At 42.7% G+C, this 24,776-nt stretch overlaps 1 protein-coding gene across 2 annotated transcripts in view; it reads left to right on the forward strand.

Annotated features, from left to right (window-relative positions):
• TMEM108 (transmembrane protein 108) overlaps positions 1-24,776 on the forward strand; it is a 199,450-nt gene that overhangs the window by 86,668 nt on the left and 88,006 nt on the right. For both annotated transcript variants that reach the window (XM_056520641.1, XM_056520643.1), the window contains one exon: positions 20,266-20,351. In XM_056520641.1, coding sequence (XP_056376616.1) covers positions 20,312-20,351 — 40 coding nt within the window. In that variant the 5' untranslated portion in view covers positions 20,266-20,311. The remainder of the gene's footprint in view (positions 1-20,265; positions 20,352-24,776) is intronic.

The following is a 24,776-nucleotide window of genomic DNA, read 5'->3' on the forward strand; positions in this document are numbered from 1 at the left end:
AATGAGCAGCCGGGTCACTTTCACTTTCACTTTAGAAGCGGCGGTCAGCTTTGACCGCCGCTTCTAATGGGTTAATACCGCACATCGCCGCGATCGACGATGTGTGGTATTAGCCGCGGGTCCCGGCCGTTGATGAGCGCCGGGACCGACGCGACATATCGAGGGAGCCGGTGCAGGACGTAAATATACGTCCTGCGTCGTTAAGGGGTTAAAGGGATACTCCGGTGGAAAACTTTTTTTTTACATCAGCTGGTGCCAGAAAGTTAAACAGATTTGTAAATGACTTCTATTAAAAAAAATCTTAATCCTTCTAGTACTTATTAGCTGCTGAATACTACAGAGGAAATTCTTTTCTTTTTGGAACACAGAGCTCCCTGCTGACATAATGACCACAGTGCTCTCTGCTGACATCTCTGTCCATTTTAGGAACTGTCCAGAGCAGCATATGTTTGCTATGGGGATTTTCTTCTACTCTGGACAGTTCTTTAAATGGACAGAGATGTCAGCAGAGAGCACTGTGGTCATGATGTCAGCAGCTAGCTCTATGTTCCAAAAAGAAAAGAATTTCCTCTGCAGTATTCAGAAGCTAATAAGTACTAGAAGGATTAAGATTTTTTAATAGAAGTAATTTACAAATACGTTTAACTTTCTGGCACCAGTTGATTTAAAAAAAAAAAAAAAGTTTTCCACTGGAGTACCCCTTCAATGGGAGACTGGTACTTGAAATACATGGTAGTAAGGATAGATGACCCCATAACTTTCCCCGCTGCATACAGCTATTTTAAAAATATCATCTTATTTGTTCCACAAAGTGAGATGTGGTAGTTGTAAGCCACATAAGGAAATTAAACTTGTTGTTAGGGTGTGTTTTCAGGTTTTTGTATGCAGTTTTTTAAGCCAAAGCCAGGAACGGATTTGAAAAGAGGAAAAGTTTCAGACTTTCCTTTGTACAAATCTTTTACTTGTTACTGCCTTTGGCTTCTGAAACTGCCTAAAATCTTCTTGACATAGGAGCTATGTTCCTAATTTCCTTATTTACATGGAACAATTTTTAACACAATTATATAAATACCACTAGCTTCCATGGATTTATAACATGAGGAATGTCTCTATCGTCTAATATATGCAGCAGGGTGAAGCAACCCTTTTCCAATCTCCACTTCTGATGCTGAGATGATAGATTTAAAGGGGTACTCCGCTGGAAACATCTTATCTTTTGCTTATGACCTGATGTTAGATAGCGGGGGTCCCGCCACTGGGGACTCCCGTGATCTCTGGCGCAGCACCCCTGTCATTCAGTGCAAGGAGTACCCCTTTAACTTTTATTATGATTGATAAACAACAAACATGGAACCAGAGCCACATATACAGTATACTATGCCATTAAAGTAAGAAATAACAGAGGCAGATACCTAAATTGGTGAATTTGGGCCACAGTGTTTATTAACGCTTTAAGGACACAGCCCATTTTGGCCTTGAGGACACATGAAATTTCCTTTTTTGCATTTTTGCTTTTTCCTCCTCACCTTTTTAAGAGTCATACAGTAACTACTGGTGCCACCTTCCACTGTAATCCTGCCTGTATTTAGAAAAAAGCATTGCTGGGAAATTATCTGTACAGAACAGGAAAGTTTAGTTTTAGCCCTAGTGGCCAGAAACCGCATGAACTCATGGTTATTTTGAAATATAGATAGTAAAATTGAAAGTTAGAATAAAAAAAACACAAAAAATCTTGTCAGATATGTTTAACATATGAAAACTCTCTTTAAACAAAAGATCATTTTTTTATGACATGTTCCCTTTAACCCCTTAAGGACTCAGCCCATTTTGGCCTTAAGGACTCAGACAATTTAATTTTTACGTTTTCATTTTTTCCTCCTCGCCTTCTAAAAATCATAACTCTTTTATATTTTCATCCACAGACTAGTATGAGGGCTTGTTTTTTGCGCGACCAGTTTTCCTTTGTAATGACATCACTCATTATATCATAAAATGTATGGCGCAACCAAAAAACACTATTTTTGTGGGGAAATTAAAACGAAAAACGCAATTTTGCTAATTTTGGAAGGTTTCGTTTTCACGCCGTACAATTTATGGTAAAAATGACGTGTGTTCTTTATTCTGAGGGTCAATACAATTAAAATGATACCCATTATTACATACTTTTATATTATTGTTGCGCTTAAAAAAAATCACAAACTTTTTAACCAAATTAGTACGTTTATAATCCCTTTATTTTGATGACCTCTAACTTTTTTATTTTTCCGTATAAGTGGCGGTATGGGGGCTCATTTTTTGCGCCATGATCTGTACTTTTTTTTAATACCACATTTGCATATAAAAAACTTTTAATACATTTTTTATAATTTTTTTTAATAAAATGTATTAAAAAAGTAGGAATTTTGGACTTTTTTTTTTTCCGTTCACGCCGTTCACCCTACGGGATCATTAACATTTTATTTTAATAGTTCGGACATTTATGCACGCGGCGATACCAAATATGTCTATAAAAAAAAAATTTACGCTTTTTGGGGGTAAAATAGGAAAAAACGGACGTTTTACTTTTTTATTGGGGGGATTTTTCACTTTTTTTTTACTTTTACTTTAACATTTTTTTACATTTTTTTTTACACTTGAATAGTCCCCATAGGGGACTATTCATAGCAATACCATGATTGCTAATACTGATCTGTTCTATGTATAGGACATAGAACAGATCAGTGTTATCGGCGATCTTCTGCTCTGGTCTGCTCGATCACAGACCAGAGCAGGAGACGCCGGGAGCCGGACGGAGGAAGGAGAGGGGACCTCCGTGCGGCGTTATGAATGATCGGATCCCCGCAGCAGCGCTGCGGGCGATCCGATCATTCATTCAAATCGCGCACTGCCGCAGATGCCGGGATCTGTATTGATCCCGGCACCTGAGGGGTTAATGGCGGACACCCGCGAGATCGCGGGCGTCGGCCATTGCCGGCGGGTCCCTGGCTGCGATCAGCAGCCGGGATCAGCCGCGCATGACACGGGCATCGCTCCGATGCCCGCGGTTATGCATAGGACGTAAATGTACGTCCTGGTGCGTTAAGTACCACCTCACCAGGATGTACATTTACGTCCTGCGTCCTTAAGGGGTTAAAAGGAAACTGCTCCACTTTACAGTTTTCCGTGTGTTCTGTTTAGGAATTAGATATGTCTGTGTCACCTGTTGATCTGCTATGCTAAGGCATCATGAAACTAGAATCTTGCTATTTTTAAGTACTTAGAGTGTCCTGCTTTGTATTGCATTTGTTTAGTTATTCTGTTCTGCCAGTGTTTTGTGAATCTTAGTCTGTGTTCACACTGTACGTTTGTTTTAGTCCTGTTTTTGACATTGTTGTATTCCTGGATCTCCTAGGATAGAATCCTGTTCCAAGCTTTGTGCTAATCTGTCTATCTAGGAGTATATTAGTCTTGTATCCTTATCCGTGTCCCTCCATGTTGTGGAGGTTTGACTTTGATTTGAGTCTAGTGTGAATAGTGCTCTTGATTTCCTGACCTGTTTAGTGTTCTAACATCAGCTACCTGTTCATCCCCTGCATATCCTGGTTTTGTTTTCTGTATACTTGTCCTGATATCCTGCTTTGTCTATACTGTATATTCATATTTTCCATATCTATTGTATCTGGTTCCTAAGCTGTTGTTGGTATGCTATATCACGTCCTGATATATCTGTTTGTTGCTTTGTAGTATTCCTGTTATGTATTTAGTTCTTAATTCTGTTTTCTTACAGTTTTAACCCTGACTTGTTCTTCGACATGTACTGTTCTGTTTGTTTTGTTTGACTCTGACGCCCCAGCACAATAGCGCAGTGTAGGGACTGTCTTTGTGGTTGTCGATCCATCAGTTAGGGCGGATAGGCAATTGGAAGGGATAGCTGCTTTAGGGACAGTTAGGGCGCACTAACTCCCTGCCCCTTCATAACAGTAGGCTTCTATTCCTACTGTGTCTCGTCTGTTAATATTTGGGTAAAGCAATTGATAAAAATTTTGCATTACAGTTAATGAACCCATGTTCCCATTAGCAGATCCACCAGTAAAGCAACTTGTAATATGTTAAGTTGGCCATTAGAATACATAATAAATATATTTATTAAGCCAGTTAAGAATAAATGTGTTTAATCTGTACAAAATCCAAATCTGTTTTTTAATTGATTACTTGAGACTGGTTATGCTAATTTTAAGCACATGGGATGTTTTGTACAGTAAATGAATTCTGCCAGTTTAGCGTCTCTGAATGTAAAAAAACTGTTTTGCAATTCTGTGCCTTCTCCAGCAATTATCCCCGAATATGTCCTTTAGAAAGAGAATAGGGAATGAGGAACAGCTTCTCGGAGTTGGTGCTTTTTCTTTTCATGTGGTGGGATGAAAGGTTTGAAAGCAATTTTAGCCGATTTAAAATTAAGCACATTTGCATATGTTGCAATCAGAAGTAGTTCATTAGCCATGCAAATATTAACATATTTCTCAAGTACACCATTTTATTCTGATGTTGTATTGATATGACTCTATAAAATAAGAGTTTGTTCCTAAAATAAGATATATTTTTTGTTTCACTTTTGCATAAAAAAGTGTAATACTAAGCATCTACATTTACAGTATATCTTGAACTAGTAGCAACCATCGGTTAGGTACTAAGTTATTTTACTGTCTGTATAGAAAGGCAATAAAAAGAAAATGCATAAACCCCATATTTCAAATTCCATTAAATTTTTTTCTTTTCAGGGCTACACATTGTTGGCTTCTCCAAAAGATAAGCCATCAATGTATGATGAGTAGTGTTGAGTGGCATAGGCCATATTCGAATTCGCGATATTTCGCGAATATATGGACGAATATTCGTCATATATTCACTAAATTCGCATATTCGTAATATTTGTGATATATTTTCGTATATACGACAATTCGCATATGCGAAAATTAGCATACACGAAAATTTCACATGTGCGAAAATTTGTACGCCAGTCTCACACAGTAGTATTAGAGCCTTCTTTACACCACACAAGCTGGAAGCAGAGAGGGGTGATCACTGTGATGTGTACTGTGAAAAGAAAAAAAAATTTACGAATATATAGTGCTATATTCACGAATATTCGCGGATTTGCGAATATGCGATATTCGCGAATAATATTCGCATTGCGAATATTCGCGAGCAACACTAATGGTGAGTTGTGATTGATGTGATATCGTAGTATTCCGCCACCTTCGGTATTTATCTATATACAGCAGCTTATTTGTATGTACAGCCCTGACTAATCCTGTAACTCAGCATCAATCACTTAAAGGGGTACTCTGCTGCCCCAGCATTCGGAACATTTTGTTCCGAATGCTGGGTGCGGGCAACAGGGGTCATAACATCACGACCCACGCTGCCTGCATCCAACGTTCAGAACAAAATGTTTTGAACACTGGGGCAGCGGAGTACCCCTTTAAATGTAGCTAAGTTTCAAAAACCTGTGTGAACAATGAAGGCCACACGTGCCATAGATATGAACCCCATGGAAAAAGAACTAAAGTATATTAAATATTGAAATGGCAATTTAAAACTACAGTTTATTAAATAGATCAGTAAAAGCCACGAGATAGAAAAGGGCAATTAAAAAGAGCAAAAAGTTCCAATAAAGGTCCAATATGGCATAATATTCAAGGAAAGACAATGGCTCATATCGTATATTAATCACACGCGCTTGGTTTGATTCAAATTTGCTATATACATAACACACTTGGTTTGATTCAAGTCTGGTAACCAGGTGATAGTTCCAAATACAAACATACAACGCATTTCTGTCTGCATGTGACATCACATCGAGACATCTTCAGGGGAACCCATGTATCACCAGATTCACATAACAATATACATACAGCAGTAGAGCCCAAATTAAAATTCCCAATTATATGGGATGCAGTATTCTCCCAATGGGCACGTTTCAAATATGTGGGGACAATAGCAAAAAGGGTCCCAGTTGCAATATCATCCCACTTGCTATACCCCATTGGTTTCCAAAATAGATAAGGAATAATGCCAAGCCCAGTATGTAGCACCATCACAGCCACAAGCAATATGGGAAGAGTTTTAATCCATCCAGGTAAGTCAGTGGCCCAATCAACATTGGCTGTAACACCTGCAAAAAAATACAAGATGCAAACAATGAACACCCATGCTTACCCATCCTGGCACAAAGATAAAGTCCCCATTTACCTTTTTATGATCCCTTCGGCATCCTTTTACCCTTAAAAATGTTCCCCTCCCCCTCTACGCCAGTACACTACATGTGCATTTTTATGATAAATCCATCTTCACTTACAGTATTCTAACAGAGACAGCAGCTGTATGCTTTTTGCGCGCTCCTGTCAAATACCCAATGCTCAGTGTTGCAGAGTGTCGGGTGTTTTTTGTCAGTCTTTTAGTTTTATTGTCCTCTGCATTAATTGTATTGTATTGGGGCATGTTTTAGGCAGCAGATGCTATGATTTGATGATAAAGATGCTCCATTACATTTAGCCGCATTACATTGTTTACAGGGAGAGTATGTGCGTATTATGCAAGAACCGGGTCAACATCATCTGCTTAAAGTTACTCCCACATTAAAATTGGAGCTTTATAGATCCTTAGAGAGTACTGTTACTAAGGATAAATGTTACGCCTAGCGCTCCGGGTCCCCGCTCCTCCCCGGAGCGCTCACGGTGTCTCTCTCCCTGCAGCGCCCCGGTCAGTCCCGCTGACCGAGAGCGCTGCACTGTCATGGCCGTCGGGGATGCGATTCGCACAGCGGGGCGCGCCCGCTCGCGAATCGCATCCCAGGTCACTTACCCGTCCCGGTCCCCTGCTGTCATGTGCTGGCGCGCGCGGCTCCGCTCTCTAGGGCGCGCGCGCGCCAGCTCTCTGAGACTTAAAGGGCCAGTGCACCAATGATTGGTGCCTGGCCCAATTAGCTTAATTGGCTTCCACCTGCTCCCAGACTATATCTGCTCACTGCCCCTGCACTCCCTTGCCGGATCTTGTTGCCTTGTGCCAGTGAAAGCGTTTAGTGTGTCCAAAGCCTGTGTTACCTGAACTTCTGCTATCCATCTTGACTACGAACCTTGCCGCCTGCCCGACCTTCTGCTACGTCTGACCTTGCCTCTGCCTAGTCCTTCTGTCCCACGCCTTCTCAGCAGTCAGCGAGGTTGAGCCGTTGCTAGTGGATACGACCTGGTTGCTACTGCTGCAGCAAGACCATCCCGCTTTGCGGCGGGCTCTGGTGAACACCAGTAGCCTCTTAGAACCGGTCCACTAGCACGGTCCACGCCAATCCCTCGCTGACACAGAGGATCCACTACCTGGAAGCCGAATCGTGACAGTAGATCCGGCCATGGATCCCGCTGAGGTGCCGCTGCCAAGTCTCGCTGACCTTACCACGGTGGTCGCTCAGCAATCGCAGCAAATTGCCCAACAAGGACAGCAGCTGTCGCAGTTGACCGCCACGTTACAGCAACTTCTGCCTCTGCTACAGCAGCAACCATCTCCTCCGCCAGCTCCTGCACCTCCTCCGCAGCGAGTGGCCGCTCCTAGCCTCCGCTTGTCCCTGCCGGACAAATTTGATCGGGACTCCAGACTCTGCCGTGGTTTTTTGTCTCAGTGTTCCCTGCATATGGAGATGTTGTCGGACTTGTTTCCTACAGAACGGTCTAAGGTGGCGTTCGTAGTGAGTCTTCTATCTGGAAAGGCCTTGTCTTGGGCCACACCGCTCTGGGACCGCAATGATCCTGCCACAGCCACAGTCCAGTCCTTCTTCGCTGAGGTCCGTAGTGTCTTCGAGGAGCCAGCCCGAGCTTCTTCTGCCGAGACTGCCCTGCTGAACCTGGTCCAGGGTAATTCTTCAGTGGGCGAGTACGCCATCCAATTTCGTACTCTTGCTTCCGAATTATCATGGAATAACGAGGCTCTCTGCGCGACCTTTAAAAAAGGCCTATCCAGTCGCATCAAGGATGTGCTGGCCGCACGAGAGATTCCTGCCAACCTGCAAGAACTTATCCATTTGGCCACCCGCATTGACATGCGTTTTTCGGAGAGACATCAGGAGCTCCGCCAGGAAAAAGACTTAGATCTCTGGGCACCTCTCCCACAGCATCCTTTGCAGTCTACGCCTGGGCCTCCCGCCGAGGAGGCCATGCAAGTGGATCGGTCTCGCCTGACCCAGGAAGAGAGGAATCGCCATAGGGAAGAAAATCTCTGTCTGTACTGTGCCAGTACCGAGCATTTCTTGGTGGATTGCCCTATCCGTCCTCCACGTCTGGGAAACGCACGCACGCACCCAGCTCACGTGGGTGTGGCGTCTCTTGGTTCTAAGTCTGCTTCTCCACGTCTCACGGTGCCCGTGCGGATTTCTCCTTCAGCCAACTCCTCCCTCTCAGCCGTGGCCTGCTTGGACTCTGGTGCCTCTGGGAATTTTATTTTGGAGTCTTTTGTGAATAAATTCCGCATCCCGGTGACCCGTCTCGTCAAGCCGCTCTACATTTCCACGGTCAACGGAGTCAGATTGGATTGCACCGTGCGTTACCGCACAGAACCCCTCCTGATGTGTATTGGACCCCACCACGAAAGGATTGAGTTATTCGTCCTTCCCAACTGTCCCGCTGACCGAGAGCGCTGCACTGTCATGGCCGTCGGGGATGCGATTCGCACAGCGGGACGCGCCCGCTCGCGAATCGCATCCCAGGTCACTTACCCGTCCCGGTCCCCTGCTGTCATGTGCTGGCGCGCGCGGCTCCGCTCTCTAGGGCGCGCGCGCGCCAGCTCTCTGAGACTTAAAGGGCCAGTGCACCAATGATTGGTGCCTGGCCATATTAGCTTAATTGGCTTCCACCTGCTCCCAGACTATATCTGCTCACTGCCCCTGCACTCCCTTGCCGGATCTTGTTGCCTTGTGCCAGTGAAAGCGTTTAGTGTGTCCAAAGCCTGTGTTACCTGAACTTCTGCTATCCATCTTGACTACGAACCTTGCCGCCTGCCCCGACCTTCTGCTACGTCTGACCTTGCCTCTGCCTAGTCCTTCTGTCCCACGCCTTCTCAGCAGTCAGCGAGGTTGAGCCGTTGCTAGTGGATACGACCTGGTTGCTACTGCCGCAGCAAGACCATCCCGTTTTGCGGCGGGCTCTGGTGAACACCAGTAGCCTCTTAGAACCGGTCCACTAGCACGGTCCACGCCAATCCCTCGCTGACACAGAGGATCCACTACCTGTAAGCCGAATCGTGACAATAAAGTAAGTACACAGGGAATATAAATGCACATGGTTTTTAATATCCATACTGAAATGCTAGGCAGGCTTTTTTTTTATATGACCTGAATGACAGTTACTCCTGTTTTTATCTACTTTAAGGATATGGTCACACATTGAGGATTTATTGCAGATTTTGGCTTCTCTATTTAAGATGATTAGGAAAATCTGCAGCATATCCACCACATGTTAAAGGGGTAGTCTGGTGGAAAACTGGTGCCAGAAAGTTAAATAGATTTGTGAATTACTTCCATTTAAAAATCTTAATCCTTTCAGTACTATCAGCTGCTGTATGCTCCACTTGAAGTTGAGTTGTTATTTTCAGTCTGACCACCATGCTCTATGCTAACACCTCTGTCCATGTCAGGAACTTTCCGGAGCAGGAGAGGTTTGCTATGGGGATTTGCTCCTACTCTGGACAGTTCCTGACATGGACAGAGGTAACAGCAGAGAGCATTGTGGCAAGACAGGAAAGAAATTCAAAAAGAAAAGAATTTCCTCTGTAGAATACAGCAGCTGATAAGTACTGGAAGGATTAAGATTTTTTTTAATAGGAGTAATTTACAAATCTGTTTAACTTTCTGGCACCAGTTGATTAAAAAAAAATAAAAAATAAGTTTTCTACCGAAGTACCCCTTTAACATACCCTAGAGTCCATAAGGACTCTACAAGACTATAGGGTGATTGACTTTACATATCAGTGTACAGCATTGAGAAGATGAAAAAATAAAGCCAAAAGAATATTTGCCCTGTGCCTGGCCCAGGAGAAGTATGGTATAAGTACATCATGTGTCAGCTTCAAGATTTAATATTCATAGGCGGCACTCTGGAACATACTCACAGACCCACCTGAAAGTTGCCACGCAAAAAAGGGGCTTTGGGCAGCCCATAAATTTTAACTAGAATCCGAAAAGTATTTATATATTTTTACAAAATAGATTTGAAAATCTGTGTTCTGGAAAATGGGCACATCACTTGATGCATTTCCATGTACCAAGGAACTGCAACAAAATTGAGTGCAAAAATGCAATGACAAAATTTGTGTCAGGAATCCAAGTGTATGCCTCAGATTTTTAGCCATGTCAATGTGCCCTTAGTCATTTTTAGTAAATTTGCCCCATAGTATTTACAGAATATTGTGACAGGGCATTAGTGTAAAATCTCCCTCCATGCCAGACATTAAAGCTGACTGTGTGAACTCTCTTTAGACAGCTGTTACCAAATATTGTTCCGTGGAGGAATTAGTAGGTAGATTGCGCAAATGTGACTTCAATGCTCTATGTTACAATATGTCTGCAATGCTAACCATAAAGTAATAGATACACAGGATTGCAGCCAAGCATAGCGCCCATTCATGTTCTATTTTTACTTCCGATCCTACCCATCATGTTCCCTATAAGTGCGCTGTGACATCATCTACACATAATGACAGTAATTGCCTGCTGCTACGATTGTGTTGTGCAGCAGAATGAGTGTATTTCTGGAGAAATCCTTGTTATATTCAAGCGGTTCTCAAATCGCAGGCCACTAAATTATGATACTAAGTGGAAAAGCAGGATGCTCCTATGGGAACATTTTACATTGCGTGAATTCTTATTAATTGCCAAGGAAACAATTTTCCTTTCCATTCTACACTTCTTTATCAGAATGCAGCTTAGCTAGGAGTTGCAAAGCCAGGATATAAACAGCACATTTTCCCTGAGACAAATATGTTTCCCGTCACCGGCGCCTTCTGATCTCATGCCCAGGGCCGCCATCAGTGGGGTACAGCCAGTGCACCAGTAAGGGGCCCGGGCTCCCCTGTGGCAGCAAAAGCACAGAAGCAAAAGACCGCCGTGTAAGTAGAGGTCTCCTGCATCTGGACGTTCAGTTCACAAATTGCGTACATAATGTACATGCAGGGTAAAAGCATTTTCTGGCTCCTGTATGTACATTATGCAAATAGCCTACGCAATGTACGTACAGGAGCGTACATTTCCATTTAGGCCGCGTGATGACGTAATTTCATCACGCAACCTGCTGTTTTTAAACATTCCTTACTGGGGACAGTACCTATGTAGAGACATTATTATCTAACTGGGGCATTTTTACCTAACTGGGGCATTACTTATTTGGGGGCATTGTCTATGTGGGAGTATGGCTACCTAACTGGGGGCATTACCTATGTGGGTGTATGGTTACCTAACTTGGGGCATTACATATGTGGGGGCATTATTACCTAACTGGGGGAATTACCTGTGAGGAGGCATCATTTCCTAACTCAGGGCATTATTACTTAACTGGGGGCATAACCTATGTGGGGGCATTTTTAGCTAACTGGAGCATTTCCTATTTGGGGGCATTATTACCTAACTGGGGACATTACCTATGTGGAGGCATTACCTAACTAGAGGCATTATCTATGTAGGGGCATTATTACCTAACTGGGGGCATTGTCACCTAACTGGGGGGGCATTACCTATGTGGGGGCATTGTTACCTAACTGGGGGGCATTATTACCTGAGGACATTGCCTATGTGGGAGTATTATTACCTAACTGGGGGCATTATTACCTAACTGGGGACATTATTACCTACAGTAACTGGGCTCATTATTATTATCTGGGGGCATTACCCACCTGGGGACACTACCTACCTGGGGCATGACCTACATGGGGAAACTATCTACTGGGGTCACTATATACTGGGGGCATTACCTACATGAGGGCACAACCTACCAGGGACCACTACCTACTGGGGCCATTTTCTACTGGGGGCACTACTCAGCTGTGGGACACTACCTACTGGAGGCATTACCTGCTAGCTACCTACTAGAGGCACTATCTACTACATTACCTACTATCTATCTACAAGGGGCACTACCTACTGGGGGCATAACCTACTACCTACCTAATGGGGACATTAACTCATAGTGGGAGGAAACATACCTACCGATCACCACTTAATCCCCCTACCTTTTCCCCCAACACACTAACCTACTCCTAGGACACCAAGGAAATCATTATTGGGGGCACTGAGAGTAGGGCATGGGGGGGGGAGGGGTTCAAGGCCTAAAGCTGTGTAAGGGGCTCCAAAATTTCTGATGGAAGCCCTGCTCATGCCAACAACTTTCTGTTTATAAACGGACCATTAAGTATTGACTGTTCTGCTCAAGAACAATTTCTATGCTGATCTATGGTCATAGCCAAATTGCTTATCCTGAGTTTAGCAAGTTATAATTTATAAAAGGAAACATTTGAGTGCAATTGTTCTTTTTCAGAAGAGGTTATATTTTGTCAGTGTTGTTTGTACATTGTGATATGATCATGCATTAGATTTACCTGAGGACCTATCTAAAACCACATACATGTATTTCAGTCAGGTAAAACAATACAACTACCTGTCTAATATTATGTACTGTACATGCCCTTTGCACCACCAAAAAACCCTGACCCATGGAGACCCATAGCTGTCTTGTGGTAACTGGTACCGAGATGTTAGCAGGATGATAGGCCATTAAAAGCTGATCAGCAGGGTTCCAACACTCCCAAACCCAGAATGGACAGATAATTAAATGAATAAAATGCAAATGGTACTGAATCTTTTACCACAATACTATACAGTATTTCAGTCGGCTCAACAAATGTCACTCCCACGTTGGTGCGGTGGCAACTCTGTAGCCTGTCCCTCTTCTATAACAAGTGATTTTTGGGTTTGCTGGAAGTCCCATGCTAGTCCATGAGATTATAAGCATTGCAGTAGACTACTCATTTTTAGGCCATATTCGAATTTGCGATATTTTGCGAATATATGGACGAATATTCGTCATATATTCGCTAAATTTGCATAATCGTAATATTCGCGTTTTATTTTCGTGTATGCGAAAATTTGCGTATACGAAAAATTAGCATATGCGAAAATTAGCATATACGAAAATTAGCATATGCGAAAATTAGGAAAAACTCATGTAACGTAAGCGAAAATTCGCATATGCGAACATTACTATATGCTAATTTTCGCATATGCGAACATTAGCGTATGCTAATTTTTGCATATGCGAAAATTCACACGCCAGTCTCACACAGTAGTATTAGAGCCTTATTTACACCACACAAGCTGGAAGCAGAGAGGGATGATCACTGTGATGTGTACTGTGAAAAAAAAAAAAACGAATATTCGTAATTACGAATATATAGTGCTATATTCGCGAATATTCGCGAATTCGCGAATATGCGATATTCCCGAATAAAATTTGCATTGCGAATATTCGCGAGCAACACTACTCATTTTAGCCTCCGCACCAACATTGGAGTTGTGCTTTAAATACAAACCTAAAAAACATAAGTTGTGTACACATATATTCTACAAATCAATGTCAATACATTTCTATGTAAAGGCCAAAAAAATTGCTTCCAAAATTAGACCATGATAAAGAAAATAAAAGATTTTTTTTGCAAGTTCAGCCCTGTAGACCCTATTTGAGAGGTTTAGCATAATAAGGTCATCTGGCCCCATATCCCTTTCAGCTTTTAGGGAATCTGCTCATGAGCTTATATGGGGTTGTGAGTACAGTAATGTTTTATTTTCATAACTTGTTCTCTTGTTTCTCCGAAGATAAGCTGAGTGTGCTAGCTAGAAGATGCTGCAAACTACTGTAATGACTAAATCGTTTATCACTTGTAGTCACTTACATTCCCCTTCAGTACGCCTATAATCAGTCTGTATGCTACATGCTAATTTGTGGTGTCGGTTGAGGATAATGTGCAATTAACCTTTTCGTGACGCCAGGGCGTGGTTAACCTATACACCACCCGAGCCAGGCCAGGCACAGGGCAATAAGTACTCCGACGCAAGGGTATGGAAAAACTGGCTTTACTGAGGCAGAATAGATGATAAGATCCATTACAGCTCAGATTGGTATAAAGAGAGGTGCAGGGTGAACCTTGGAAGCTTATCGGCTTGCTGGGACTTATAGTTGATTGTGCTGTGTATGACTGACTTGCTGTATGGCAACCAAAGCTTGACTTTAGTGACTTGTATGGCTGACTTGACTGACTTGACTCAATTGAATACCTGAGACTTAAGGGCTTACCACTAGACTTGACATTCACCTTGGTACTGGGGTTATTCTGGGGCCTCCTCAGAACACCTCACAGACTCACTCCAGACTTCTCCAAACTGTACCTCAGCTACAACTCTCTCCTCTCCAGAACTGAACTCTGAACTCCTACCACACTATATAAGGAGCAGATTTGGAGGACTCCCATTGGGTACATAAGTTGCATGGTTAACCTTATGCACACTCCCCTAACAACAGGGTTCCTAAGGTTGGACAGGCTTAAAGCAACAGGTACATAGAAAATACCAATACAATAACCATAGCATAACATTAGTAGATATTGAGTCCTGAGTAATGTGGGCCCAAGTCGGACACTGAAGGCAACATCTGCCACACAAAGGCGGGCAGGATGCTATATTCTGTACTGGGTCACCACACATTCATTACCGGGACAAAATAATACAGCAGGACTCAGAGATAAAATAACAGGTTAGAAATTAGCATATTTTACCTATCCAGCCATTATAGTAGTTTAGGTGGGTTTCTGTTCTGAATCCTTTTGAACAGTGACAATAGTCAGCTGTCATTCAATTGTTGTTGTACTACAGATCACAACAACATAAGTCTGTAGCAACATCATGAGAATTAGGCCTAAGCAGGGGTATCGCTAGCAGCAGGCATCCAGGATGTAAGCCCCAGATTTCTGGTGCCAGAAAGTCAAACAGATTTGTAAATTACTTTTATTAAAAAATCTTAACCCTTCCAGTACTTTTCAGCAGCTGTATGCTACACAGGAAATTATTTTCTATTTACATTTCTTTTTTTGTCTTGTCCACAGTGCTCCCTGCTGACACCTGATGCCCATATCAGGAACTGTCCAGAGCAGGAGAAAATCCCCATTGCAAACCTATGCTGCTCTGGACAGTTCCTGACACAGACAGGGGTGTCAGCAGAGAGCACTGTGGACAAGACAAAAAAGAAATTCAAAAAGAAAAGAAATTCCTCTATAGCATACAGCTTTTAAAAAGTACTCGAAGGGTAAAGATTTTTTAGTAGAAGTCATTTACAAATCTGTTTAACTTTCTGGCACCAGTTGATAAAAAAAAAAATGAGTACCACCGGAGTACCCCTTTAACCACCCGAAGGTAATACAGCTGATCCTGGGTTAGGCAGAGGCAATGAAAACACCAACGCCAGATTAAGGATAACGGCAGGTTTACTGAGGCAAGACAGGTGATATAGTCTTTGCAGTACAGCCAAATATCCCAGGGAGGTGACTAGTGACACAGGGGGACCTCGCAGGCTTGCTGGGACTTGCAGTAGTTAGACTGACTTTAGTGCAGATGAACTTGACTTGACAGAGATGGTGACTGACAATAAGATGACTTAACTTACTGATGACCCACTTGTGGCTGCAGGACTTTAGGTTTGAGGCCTCAAATCCTCTGGACACAGACACTGAAACAACTTGACTGCACTTGACCTCATGAACTAAGAGAGAGATTACAGCCACTCCCCTGGTTATATAGGGGGTCTCTGAAAGGAGCCCATAGGTCACTTGGGGGGTCACCTGGTCACTGGAGCCCTCTGGGTAACAATCATGTGGTACAAACATTAAAGCAACAGTATATTAAATGAGTCAAACCTATTTACATAATGGGGGTATGTGTAGGGGAGCCCTGGGGACATGCAGGGACTCTGCCTGATAGGGCAGGAGACCACATCATCCCGTGCTGGGACATCACATTGTGGATATATCAGAACCATAAACCAAAGTCAGACATCAATGTGATGCAATTGGGAGAGTGTTTTTAATTGTGTGTTTGTCACCTCTTGTATGGTTTACAATAAAAGCTATATTTTATTAGAGCATATGTTTATATAGAGTTTTTTTCTAACCCCTCAGGGTTATGTTGTTGGTAAATTTTGGATACCTATACATGTGCTCAGTGGCCGACCATTGGTAGTGTTAACCTCAGTGAAGATTCTCAGTCTCCTCAGCACATAACACTGCCCTTTTCCTGCTGTAGATCTAATCACTGACTACTGCCATTTAGAGCACGGCATGATTTATTGCTGGGAGGAAGGATAGTCTGAAAGAAAAGACCTGTACAGTGTGTATATAACTACACAGCATGCACACAGTGAAAGCAATTGGCTGGTGGCCACTACACAGAGCTGCTCTGGCTTCTGGGAGTTGTAGTCTATGATGCAAAAAAGTAGAAAGAATATTTAGGAGACATCAGGGGCCAAAGGAGCTGCCCAAACCACTTACTACTACTACAGGGGACACAGAACATGTACTGCGGTGGCTTTGTGGGATTTTAATTTTTCTTAACTTTCCCAGAATACCCCTTTAAGTAAGTGACCCCTTGTTGGACTCCTGCTTACCCACACTATACCCCAGTGTATTGGGTTTAGTGTGTCTCTAAGGCCCCTTTCACACTATAAAGTTTCTCCGTTTAAAAACCTGTTATAAACTTCCATTAGAAAAGCTTTAAAAACGGATGTTAAACAGCTGTTACAAAATCCCATTAAAGTCTATGACATTTTTTGAATATCCGTTATAACCCGTTATAGCCCGTTATGAATAACGGACATTACTTGTGACAGAAGAAAAAACGGCACATGCACAAAATTTTCTTCCGTCACAAGAAATGGGTAAATTAACGGCCGTTTTTTTTAACATTCAGGTCTGTGACAAATGGATGAGCCTTTGTGTCATCCGTTTGCACCTGGTTTATAATATGGTTTATTACTTCTGAGCATGCTCAGAAGAGGTGACATCAGCAGACTCCTGCAGTGCTGAGGGATAACTACTACTCCCATCATGGAATAGACTTGTTTCCATGATGGGAGTAGTAGTTCTCCGGCTGTGGGAGTCTGCCGGTGGCTGGGGAGGCTACATTAGTGTTTGTACTACAACCCCATCATGGAACAGACTCTGTTACATGATGGGGGTTGTAGTACAGGGGCTGAGGGATTGAACGCACTGGGTCTTACTTCTGAGACCCGATGCGATTAGAAGTTATTAAACAGGGGAGCGGTGGCACCGTCCACTCCCCTGCAATGTACAATGTATTTACTTTCATTTTCAAATTCTCCGCCGGGAGCCCTGAATGGCCAGTAGTGAGGAGCCATTCAGGGCTCCAGGCGGGGTTTTCAAATAAAAGCGCTTGGTGGGAAAAGATATAGAATCGCTGGGGGGGGGGGGGGGGGAGGGTATATGTCTGGCCCCTGCAGAACTTCTATATATATTTTGCACCCTGCTGTGCTATATAAGTCTTGTTCCATGATGAGGGTAGTAGTACAAACACTAATGTAGCCTCCCCAGCCACTGGCAGACTCCCGCAGCCGGATAACTACTACTCCCATCATGGAAACAATGGTGATAAAATGGCTGTACAGACGGTTGTCATACTGGGTTTTAACTGATGAATATGCCCGTTATTTTGATGGATGTTATTCAGCCGTTATCACCCGTTATTTCATCTGTTATTATACATCCATTTTTACACAGAAAACAGATGTTTAATAGTGGATGAATACTCACAGTGTGAAAGGAGCCTAAGGCTCTAAGCATTGAGGTCAACTACACAAGTAAGTTCTTCATTTTTCCTGGTAACTATAAATATTTGTGTTCTCTCTGTTTCGCCATATGTCTTGAGTAAATGTTATACAATATAAAAGAAAATGATTGCGACAACTTAATTAGAACTTCCAGTCACATCCTACAATGACACGTCACTTTTTTAATAAATAGCTATTGAGGTCTTAGTCAAGTAACCATTTAGTCATTTGATTTGTTGATCCATGGATTCCCTTGTAAAGTAAAGTGAGCCTCTAAGCATGACCATGTTCAATAATCTATTTAGCTTTTGTGACCTGACAATGTGGTAGGTAGACTCAAGGATTGATTGTCTATTAAGGAGCAATGCATTTAAATTTAAGTCAATAACTTTAAATAAGCCACATGAATCTTTGGGATCTGACCTGTGTAGGAAATACAAGATAATTGCCTTAGTAAAAAGCTGTTCTACTGCAAAAATTATCATAATTTCTGAGTAATAAGACTTGAACATAAATAAATGAAGTTATGTGCTGATTTTTCATTTTTCAAGTATTCATCTAAAATCTATAATTTTTTTTGGAGAAAAGACTTTGGATTTTAAATTATATACGCTACAACTCTCTTTATCCTGTCCTATCCAAAGAAGTACCGTAGCTCCCAGTAATATCCTAGGAAAAAAAGTGTTTCTTGGAACCTAGTTTAGAGTGCCTTTGAACACAGTAACATTGAGAATTGTCATTTTGAGAGAATTGAGGGTTTATTTGTAACACCTCACCTCCTCCACGATCTGCACGGACTTCAAGCCTAGCCCGGCTTCATACGTGTAAGCAATTGAAGAACGAGGTAGTCCAGCAGTACCTTTAAAATGTTGAATCTTTATTTGTTTCTTTAAAATCCAGAGCACACTCCAAACACCATCACCATGGCGGCAAGCAACTCACATGGACGCGTTTCGAAAGCATGCGCGTTCTTGATCACTGACAGTGACGCGCATGCGTTCAAAACGCGTCCATGTGAGTTGCTTGCCGGCATGGTGATGGTGTTTGGAGTGTGTTCTGGATTTTAAAGAAACGAATAAAGATTCAACATTTTAAATGTACTGCTGGACTACCTCGTTCTTCAATTGCTTACATGTTGTCTTATAAGGCCTCATTCAGACTGGCATACTAAAATAAAATAAGGGGTGCATCTATTCTCAAGCTACATTAATTTATACAGAAAAATACAGGACCAGCGCAGACAGGGGTAGAACACGTCCTAAAAGACAAAATTATATGGTAATAAGAATATGGTAATAAGTTCCAAATTTGGGAACTTTCCAATTCAGACCTTACAAATTGTGCTCATGCATCTGCTAAAAGGAAAAAAAAAAAAAAACTATACTTTCCTTACTCACTCCCCTACCAAATGACTTCATGGAGCTCTGGCCCACAGCACTTCTATGGTCAGGTTTGACACCTGGAGTTGCCCATTCAGGCAATGAGTGGCTACAGCGGTGTCTTGACCAGATCCGGAAGTGCTGTGCAGCAGGACCAAAGCTCTGTGATAATGGTGGCAGATGGCAGGGAGGAAGGTAAGTATAGCATTGCTTTTTTTTTTTAGCACCTACCATTTAAAAAAAAAATCTCCCTAGAATGTGCCATTAAAATTTCTCAGATATAAATGTCTAAAAGCTTGCTCTTAGCCTGCAACTTACATATTATATTTACATTATTTAATTCATTTTTTAAAACACAAAACGCCATCTGTAAAAAAAACAAGAGAAAATGAACCCATCATTTTTATTAATATTATTATTATTGTTCTTATTATTATTTGACACCAATTTATACCAATTGACTCCAGCCCTCTTGGCCCATTGGACAAAATACGACCATCTAAAATATGGAAAGCATGCAGATGTGTAATTTAATTTAAAAGGTTGTTCATTTTTTCAATGAATAAAAGTTTGAATATTTCAAAACTTAAAATGTAAGCTGAACTCTGTATGAAGGATGTAGCACTATCAGTTAATGTCTGAATTTTGGGGAGTAGATTGTGGGTAATTTTATGCAATATAACAACTTGTGTGAAATGCTTTGATTAGAATACAGGGGTAGATGTATCAAAACCTGAGCAGAGGAAGAGTGGTGCAGTTGCCCATAGCAACCAATCAGATTATTTTTTTTTTTTTAATTTAAAAATTTAAAAAAATTAAGAAACAATCTGGTTGCTTTGGGCAACTCCACCACTCTTCCTCTTCGCAGGTTTTGATACATCTCCCCCATAGAGGCTGTGTACCTGGCTTTTTCCTAGAATAAAGGTGACTTTCAAATGAAAATTGTTACCAGCGAAAATAGACTGATGTTCCATTTTCATGTCTTCTAGACAGTATGACGAGTAAACTAGAGGACACGAAGGAGCAGATGATACCATGAAGAGAAGGTCACAGGCCCTCTGTTGCCATCTGTTTAGTAAGTAAAGATTAACTCATTGACAGCATGTTTACTTTCATTAATCTTTTTATAGATCCAGAACAGCAGAAGTGTTTCACAGCTGCAAACTAACCCGCCTGACTTAAAGCGTCCTTTAAAATTGTCAGAAAGAACTCTGTGTGCTGCCATGCTTGGTCCGTGTGCATAGCCCTTGGACTAAGCTTTTATCAGAATTTTAAATTACCTGTATAAATGTATACAGAAAAAAAATACAAAAAAAAAAAAATATATATATATATATATATATATATATATATACACACACACACACACACACATATAGCTTATCATACTTATGTACTTATGACTTTGTCACCTTATTTATGACAATTCAATACATTGCTATGTTTAGCAGTGGTAATAAGGTAGTGATGATGACAATCAGTGTTTGACTGGAGTATCTTGGACCCACCCTTTATCCTGCCTTCCCTTTGAAAGCATTGTTAGGGTACACACCAGTGGTCTCAAACTGGGGCCCTCCAGATGTTGCAAAACTTCAACTCCAAGCATGCCCGGACAGCCAACGGCTGTCCGGGCATACTGGGAGTTGAAGTTTTGCCACATCTGTAGGGCCACAGTTTGAAACCACTGGTATAGACAGATCTGATTTCCACAACTCCCTGAATGAATGGATGGATGGATGGATGGATCGATAGATAGATAGATAATGTGGTGAGGGCGGCACATCCAGTTTAAGAGTAAAGTGGTGCACACAGTGGATGTGGCCCCAGTCAGAGGCTAAATGCAGATCCAGAAGAAAAAAAGGCAGCTGCAGCACTCAGGGTAGATGCAAAAAACAGGTGGTTTTATTCCATATTTGATACATGGAAATGCAATGTTTCAGTTGCCCATACAGCCCTTTTTCAACACGCTTGAAAAAGACTGCATTGGCAGCTGAAACATTGCTTCTATGCAGCTGGTGCCCGCTTCATATGCAGCTGATTCCGGATGACAACTACTGTTTGGGATTGGGAATAATTTTGATTCCTCCTAAACCACCTAGATGCCATGGTCAATGGTGCATACCTGAAAGCATGGCTTTTAAGGAATGAAAATAGATGTATCTATCCCAAAATGCAACCAATTAATAAAGTTTATAACTATCCCAGCCGGGACTGAATCCCCTATTACTATTACACAGGGTGATTATGGTCAGAAAGGCTAATTTGGCCCTGTGTAATAGTGATAGCAGTCAGCTGATGAATGAACAAATGCTCCTGTGTCTGGTGATCGAGTTGCATTGACACATCAAAGATCATTGATACACAGCCCCACAGCCCACAGCCATTGATACACAGCCCCACAGGTACAGGTCCACTCATAACAGTGTGTTAGATAACTCCTTCCCAGCTGTACTGTGTGACAGACCACTCCTTCCCTACCTTTACTGTGTAACAGGCCATTCCTTCTCTAGCTATACTGTGTGACAGACCATTCCTTCCCTAGCTAAACTGTGTAACAGACCACTCCTTCCCTAGATATACTGTGTAACAGACCACTCCTTCTCTACCTATACTGTGTGACAGACCACTCCTTCTCTACCTATACTGTGTGACAGACAACTCCTTATCTACCTATACTATGTGACAGACCACTCCTTCTCAACCTATACCATGTGACAGACCACTCCTTCTCTACCTAAACTATGTGACAGACCACTCATTCTCTACCTATACTGTGTGAAAGACCACTCCTTCCCTACCTATACTGTGTGATAGACAACTCATTTCCTACCTATACTGTGTGACAACCACTCCTTCCCCACCTATTCTGTATAACAGACACCTCCTTCCCCACCTATACTGTGTGACAGACCACTCCTTCCCTTCCTATACTGTGTGACTGACCACTCCTTCCCTACCTATAATGTGTGACAGACCACTCCTTCTCTAGCTATACTGTGTGACAGACCACTCCTTTCCTAGTCTAACTGTGTGACAGACCACTCCTTCCCTACCTATACTGTGTGACAGACCACTCCTTCCATACCTATACTGTGTGACAGACTACTCCTTCTCTACCTATACTGTGTGACAGACCACTCCTTCCCTACCTATACTGTGTGACAGACCACTCCTTCCCTACCTACACTGTGTGACAGATTACTCCTTCCCTACCTATACTGTGTGACAGATCACTTCTTCCCTACCTACACTGTGTGACAGATCACTCCTTCTCTACCTGTACTGTGTGACAGACCACTCCTTCCCTACCTACACTGTGTGACAGACCACTCCTTCTCTACCTATATTGTGTGACAGACCACTCCTTCTCTACCTATACTGTGTGACAGAAGACCACTCCTTCCCTACCTATACTGTATGACAGACCACTCCTTCTCTACCTACACTGTGTGACAGACCACTCCTTCCCTACCTACACTGTGTGACAGATCACTCCTTCTCTACCTATACTGTGTGACAGACCACTCCTTCCCTACCTACACTGTGTGACAGACCACTCCTTCTCTACCTATATTGTGGGACAAACCACTCCTTCTCTACCTATACTGTGTGACAGAAGACCACTCATTCCCTACCTATACTGTGTGACAGACCACTCCTTCCATACCTGTACTGTATGACAGACAACTCCTTCTCTACCTACACTGTGTGACAGACCACTCCTTCCCTACCTTTACTGTGTGACAGTACACTCCTTCCCTACCTACACTGTGTGACAGACCACTCCTTCCCTACCTATACTGTGTGACAGACCACTCCTTCCATACCTATTTTGTATGACAGACCACTCCTTCCCTACCTATACTGTGTGACAGTACACTCCTTCCCTACCTATACTGTGTGACAGACCACTCCTTCCCTACCTATACTGTGTGACAGACCACTCCTTCCATACCTATACTGTATGACAGACCACTCCTTCCCTACCTATACTGTGTGACAGACCACTTCTTCCATACCTATACTGTATGACAGACCACTCCTTCTCTATCTATACTGTGTGACAGAAGACCACTCCTTCCCTACCTTACTGTGTGACAGACCACTCCTTCCATACCTATATTGTATGACAGACCACTCCTTCCCTACCTATACTGTGTAACAGACCACTCCTTCCCTACCTATACTGTGTGACAGACCACTCCTTCCATACCTATACTGTATGACAGACCACTCCTTCTCTATCTATACTGTGTGACAGAAGACCACTCCTTCCCTACCTTACTGTGTGACAGACCACTCCTTCCATACCTATATTGTATGACAGACCACTCCTTCCCTACCTATACTGTGTAACAGACCACTCCTTCCCTACCTACACTGTGTGACAGACCACTCCTTCTCTACCTATATTGTGTGACAGACCACTCCTTCTCTACCTATACTGTGTGACAGAAGACCACTCCTTCCCTACCTATACTGTATGACAGACCACTCCTTCTCTACCTACACTGTGTGACAGACCACTCCTTCCCTACCTACACTGTGTGACAGATCACTCCTTCTCTACCTATACTGTGTGACAGACCACTCCTTCCCTACCTACACTGTGTGACAGACCACTCCTTCTCTACCTATATTGTGGGACAAACCACTCCTTCTCTACCTATACTGTGTGACAGAAGACCACTCATTCCCTACCTATACTGTGTGACAGACCACTCCTTCCATACCTGTACTGTATGACAGACAACTCCTTCTCTACCTACACTGTGTGACAGACCACTCCTTCCCTACCTTTACTGTGTGACAGTACACTCCTTCCCTACCTACACTGTGTGACAGACCACTCCTTCCCTACCTATACTGTGTGACAGACCACTCCTTCCATACCTATTTTGTATGACAGACCACTCCTTCCCTACCTATACTGTGTGACAGTACACTCCTTCCCTACCTATACTGTGTGACAGACCACTCCTTCCCTACCTATACTGTGTGACAGACCACTCCTTCCATACCTATACTGTATGACAGACCACTCCTTCCCTACCTATACTGTGTGACAGACCACTCCTTCCATACCTATACTGTATGACAGACCACTCCTTCTCTATCTATACTGTGTGACAGAAGACCACTCCTTCCCTACCTTACTGTGTGACAGACCACTCCTTCCATACCTATATTGTATGACAGACCACTCCTTCCCTACCTATACTGTGTAACAGACCACTCCTTCCCTACCTATACTGTGTAACAGACCACTCCTTCCCTACCTTACTGTGTGACAGACCACTCCTTCCATACCTATACTGTATGAAAGACCACTCCTTCCCTACCTATACTGTGTGACAGACCACTCCTTCCCTACCTTACTGTGTGACAGACCACTCCTTCCATACCTATACTGTATGAAAGACCACTCCTTCCCTACCTATACTGTGTGACAGACCACTCCTTCCCTATCCACTTCTTACCCCACTAATCTGCATTCCAG

Source organism: Hyla sarda, chromosome 5 (assembly GCF_029499605.1).
Source record: "Hyla sarda isolate aHylSar1 chromosome 5, aHylSar1.hap1, whole genome shotgun sequence".
Lineage (NCBI taxonomy): Eukaryota > Metazoa > Chordata > Amphibia > Anura > Hylidae > Hyla > Hyla sarda.